Genomic DNA, 5,000 nt, shown 5'->3' with positions numbered 1-5,000 from the left:
CCGCAGGATCGGTACAACGAGAAATTATGTGGAAGGAAAGAGATGTAAGCTGCTGTTAGTGTTTGCGAGAGAGGAATCGAGTTCAGAGCAAGGAGGATGGCCTGGGCGACAGGTGCAAGTTGACTAAATCCTGCAGGGGATGAAATTATGGAATGCTCCACAATTCGTCCTGTTACTGTTGGGTAGAGGCCAAGTGAAAATCACGTCCTTGTGCTTTTTGAGCGATGCTTCGCTGCATCGTTGTCAGTCAGAAGTCGGTTTAATTAGTCCGCAAAGTTTGTTCAACGCCATATGTTTGCTGCGGCATTTTGTAGAAGTATTATACCATGAGAAGAATAGTAACATTCAAAGCGACCCTATTGTGTTATTGTGTAACTGATGTTGTGTTGATTGGCCGTACAATCTAGTAACAACTTTGGCTGTTACTTTTAACTAGAAAGGTCAACAATCAATAGTCCTTCGTTTTGATGACCGGGTGCGAATGGAGCTCATAAGCTTTATCCTGCATAAGGATCCTGCAGAAGGATTACGGATGGTCGTTAGCAGCATTATAAACCTGTGAGTTCTACGTGAGGGCAACGTTATTAAAATGATATCTTTAGTGTTTCCCTAGCGTATCTCGGTGACAAACCTTTTTTTCTTTACGGCTTTACGGCTGCAATTGTGCTTCCAAAATATAATGTAAAGCAGCTCCGCTAATTGCCTGATCACTATGCATCGATTTGTGTTACTTTAAAGTGGATTTAAGGTGTTTTCTATAATTAACAAAATTATCAAAAAATATTAGTTGAAACAAAATTGTAGGCTACTGAGTTAAGTACCTGCTGTATCCCGATTGTCGTGTCCTACCCCTGCTTGAAAAATTGTTACCACAATAACTGCCAGCATCACATATTTCCGGCATGTGCTAGGTAAGTGTTTAAGGTAAGGTGGCATCCGTCTGTAAAGTATCATTACGATGTAAAGAACAGTGGTTGCGTTGTTCAATGGATCTAAAAAGTGGTCTCCACTCAACGCCTAAACGCTTTTCCTACGAGTTCCATTGGGCAGAATAGGGTCCGTACATATTAAGATAATTTGCATAGGCTGCATCTGCAAGCGATTCCAAGAATGTTCTCTACTCCCAAAGGATCACTCTACTTTTGAGTGTTCCTATATATACAGCGTGACTTTTCGTATCTGACACACAGCATCACGGTATGGTGGAAGGATAGATGAATGCGGATAAATTATCTCAAGAAAACTTCAAACTCTCTTCTTCAAATTGCCCCTACTTTGTTTCTGACGACACTTCAGTGTAAGCAGTGCAGCGGTGCTGAGAGGCTAAACTACCAAGACGATGTGGAAACGGTCGACAGCAGGCTTGCTGACAAAGTTGGTGATGCGCGACCTGAATAACGAGAAATCTTGTTGCAAGAAGCTCCCTCCACTGTCCTAGACAGCGTCTATCTCATGCTAGATGTGGAGATTCTTAATGGAAGGACACGAGCGACAAGACAACCCACCTTTGAAGCATCCATACTCAGAACAGAAGGATGGTTTTGTGTATCCTTTATGGACGGTCGTGTTATGTTGCTTGGCCACGTAGCAGAAAAGGACATCATGGCTTTCCGTGGACCCTGTGCGTGCTGGGAACACGCGCCTACTTATGGAAAGCGGTTGCGATTAAAACGATTTGGACTCCATAAAAGAGTATGTCCGCGAGGATAACGATTTGTGCTATTGATGATTTTATACATCGTTTTGGTTTTTGAATATGGTGATGCACATGATCAATCTAACAAAATATTGAGAAAACATAGCTATTCCACTTCCGATGTAATTAAACAGTTTGGATTAGGAACAATCGCCAACTCGTATCAAATCATTGACAATTGAACATTAAGCACAATCCGTCGTCGATGATGAAAGCTGGAGCACCGTAAACTTGATTTCCAGTTTAAACCAGTGGATTACTGATAAAACTAGACTACGAACTATTTTGTAACTGCTCTTTCTGTAAACTAAGCTGCTAAGTACTGATTGCGGCACACACACAAATTGCCTACATCTTAAGACTTTAAACTCTTTATTTCGTTACGTTTTATGATAATATTGCAAATGTGGGAAATAGTTCACGGTAGTAAAATTGATCATTGTGGAATTTCAGTGGCGATTGTTGTACTCTCTGTAACAGCCGGCGGTGGAGGAGCCGAAGATGATCCACCAGGTACGATCCAAACTAAAATCAAAATTTAATAGGAAAATAAAGAAATGCATGACCGCAGAATGAAATGGAAAGGGACTTTTTTAAAGTAAGTTATAGTTTGGTATGTGATAATAATCTTGTTTACATCTTAAAATGCGAACCACCAAAGGAAAATAAATGATTTGTGACCATAATCCATATGCAGCATTATGAGGTGTGATTGAACAGAACATATTCCAAACAAGCACAATCTATTCTTCCTTGTAGAATCGATGATTGACGTGGTTTTGTGTTAAAGTGATATGTGTTGTATCAAGTTGTTCGGATTATAAATAAAAGCTTCAATGGAGCAAAGCCTTACCTGCGATAAAACTCTGCATTGAAGATGAATTTTGAACTAACACTTTTGGAATGACACAAAGTAATTTTACAAATGTTTTGTATTGCGTTTTAATACAATATCAATCCTTTCATATTTATAAATGGAAACAGTATCCTATCACTAAACGTACACCCACCGTAACAATAACATAGACATTTAAATGAATATGAAGGAAGATTAACCGTTTTCCCTGTACAGTAAGACTGAGAAGAGAAAGCATGAGCTAGTTAGTTTCCTGCTTTTCAATGTCCAAATAATTGCAGTTTTTACGTTTCAGCGTTTGTAATATGTGTAAAAGTTATGTATAATGTTTTATGCTGTATATAACAAAACTGCGTCTGCTCGATACCTCGTGATTGCTAAGAAGAATCGCTAAAGTGTTGGGTACAGCTTGTGCGTGTTTTTCGTATATGCATCCTAATTGTTTACTAGCTCGTTCAAAATGCACGAAGGATTCGCTATACAGATATACAGCAGCGCAATACAGTATGTTGTAACATAAGGAAGGATAATTTTAATAAATGATGGAAACTGAAAAGAAAAATAAGATCATTCCATTGAGATACCAATCTAAAATTATAAAGATAGTATGCAAACATTGCTTAATCGTTTAGTTGTTAGTCAATTGAATGTTTAACTCTCTTGGATGTTATGCTTTTTAACATGTGAGGCAATCCTGTAACACCCGAAAAAAAAACAAGCTAGGTTTGCAATTTGATGTGAATAAATAACGAAGACTCGCCGAATCGTAGTTCGAGGAATCAAACTGCTATACAGGTGAAGGTAAGATACCTTTTATCCAGTTACTTCTGTAGTTTTTTTACATCATAGTCAAGTGAACGGAGGGATTTTTTTTTAAATATTAACGAATCATGGTAGCATGAAAACGCCGTAATCCTTTTTCATACTTTCATTTGAGGGTTGGTGGGTACAAGAATTAGGAATATTGATTTTTTCACCAATTGTAACTCTAATGATCGACGCGATAACAGCAACAACCCCGTTTAGCTAAAAGAACATTTACATACACTGCACAACACATAAGTTTTTGAAAGTTCCCGTTAACAAACACACCAAATCTAATAAGAGTACTCCACCAAAGCTGGTAAGATATCAACGATGCTAAAACTCAAAACTTGATCGCAACGATAAGATTGCAAAGGTTTGCTGGATATTTTCAGCCATTCCAACCGCTGTCTCGGTTCAACTTAACAAACATTCTTCCCAAAAAACAATTAAAATGAAAAAGGCGTATACGACAAAAACAATACAAACAAACAGCTATACGACACGTACAAAAAAAATTCACAATCCATTGTAACCAAACATATGTTCGGTTGCACACCGTCACCAGCATGAAACAGAAATCCGTCGAAAATGTCCAGTAATACTTACGGATGATGATGATAAGAAGCACAACGCCAATCACGCCCATGATGATCATCATCTTCATGTTTGCCCACCATTGCTTTCTCTTCAGCTTACTGGCCTGCTGCTCAAATTGCGATGCACCGTGCTGCAATGCATCTGCGCGTTGGTCCAGCTCCGACAGCTTCTGGTCTCGCTCGAGGACCTTTTCCACGTTCACACGCATGATTCCGACGACCTCATCGACCTGGGCCTGTGTTTGCTTCAGCCGGTTGTTGGTGGCATTGTTGGCAGTGCTGGATGGCTGCGTGCTATCCGTTGGCGGAGGCGGTAATTTAGGAAAACTGATTAATCCATGTGTAGTGGAAGCAAGAAGGGTAACGGAATGCTGATTAGTTCATGTGCGCATACTGTACGTAGTTTGTGCGCTTCCGCACTATCACAGAATATGATTTCCTAAGGTTAGTCAACAAAGCTACGCGTCTATAACCTGGGACTGGGAAGAAAGTGGAACATACCCGTTGGAATTGCCTGGCTCCGGGTTGGACATTTTGGCGAGTGCCTAAAACACGTATCTACAAAAACGAAGAAACAAGAAAAATAGTCATTAATACAACTGACGTTGGGCGGGCCGCTTGGAGCTAGTCGGTGAATACGTAGCAGCTATTCTCATGACTCATTTTGCTGATAGCAATCGTAAATAAGAGCAAATAAAAATACATTCGCCCCGTGGTGCCATTTGAGTGACGTCATAACTACTTTAAACAAGATGTTCAGCGTTGAATCATGTTTAATCGGTTTACGCAGGATTTCGCGAGGCTTTTGTAAGTTGGTGAAACGAACCCTCGTTTGTTGAGAAAACTGTGAACCCAAGAGTACGACAAAAGAGGGACGTTTTTTAAGATCACTGGACTTAATTTACAACAATACTTACAACAAGCAGCAGCGGAAAAACGGAAACGAATTTTTTTTTCTTAGTTTTCGTCTCTTTGTTAGCCCATGAACGCCACAGCCACAGAGCCGGAGCGAAAGAGATCGAAACCGCTTTCCCTCTCGTTTTCT

General features: G+C 39.8%; 3 protein-coding genes across 12 annotated transcripts in view; 2 read left to right on the top strand and 1 right to left on the bottom strand.

Moving 5' to 3' along the window:
* The window catches only part of LOC126578904 (cell division cycle protein 27 homolog), a 7,149-nt gene extending 5,394 nt beyond the window's left edge, over positions 1-1,755 (top strand). For 2 of the 4 annotated variants that reach the window (XM_050241922.1, XM_050241921.1), the window contains exons 6-7: positions 603-1,197; positions 1,297-1,755. The gene's annotated coding sequence lies outside the window, so the exon portion shown is untranslated. Of the gene's footprint in view, positions 1,198-1,296 lie in introns of all 4 variants that reach the window. The other 2 variants (XM_050241920.1, XM_050241919.1) reach the window with 1 other exon arrangement.
* The window catches only part of LOC126578906 (chondroitin sulfate N-acetylgalactosaminyltransferase 1), an 8,301-nt gene continuing 4,073 nt past the window's right edge, over positions 773-5,000 (top strand). The window contains exon 1 of one of the 2 annotated variants that reach the window (XM_050241923.1): positions 773-911. The gene's annotated coding sequence lies outside the window, so the exon portion shown is untranslated. Of the gene's footprint in view, positions 912-4,289; positions 4,400-5,000 lie in introns of those variants that run through there. The other variant, XM_050241924.1, reaches the window with a different exon arrangement.
* On the bottom strand, positions 2,041-4,974 carry LOC126578907 (synaptobrevin). 6 transcript variants are annotated; one of them, XM_050241928.1, is made up of 4 exons: positions 4,873-4,974; positions 4,457-4,513; positions 3,966-4,249; positions 2,041-2,221 (listed from the first exon to the last, which is right to left on the bottom strand). In XM_050241928.1, the coding sequence occupies exons 2-4, from the start codon at positions 4,486-4,488 to the stop codon at positions 2,133-2,135; spliced, it is 405 nt and encodes a 134-aa protein (XP_050097885.1). In that variant the 5' UTR covers positions 4,489-4,513; positions 4,873-4,974; the 3' UTR covers positions 2,041-2,132. The 6 variants fall into 6 exon arrangements, with proteins under 6 accessions (XP_050097885.1, XP_050097882.1, XP_050097883.1 ...); XM_050241925.1 differs by having other exon boundaries at positions 3,966-4,282; positions 4,873-4,973; XM_050241926.1 differs by having other exon boundaries at positions 3,966-4,282; positions 4,782-4,878.

This window comes from Anopheles aquasalis, chromosome 3 (genome assembly GCF_943734665.1).
Source record: "Anopheles aquasalis chromosome 3, idAnoAquaMG_Q_19, whole genome shotgun sequence".
Classification (NCBI taxonomy): domain Eukaryota; kingdom Metazoa; phylum Arthropoda; class Insecta; order Diptera; family Culicidae; genus Anopheles; species Anopheles aquasalis.
The sequence above is the reverse complement of the archived record's forward strand: the minus strand, read 5'-3'. Positions and strand labels throughout refer to the sequence as shown.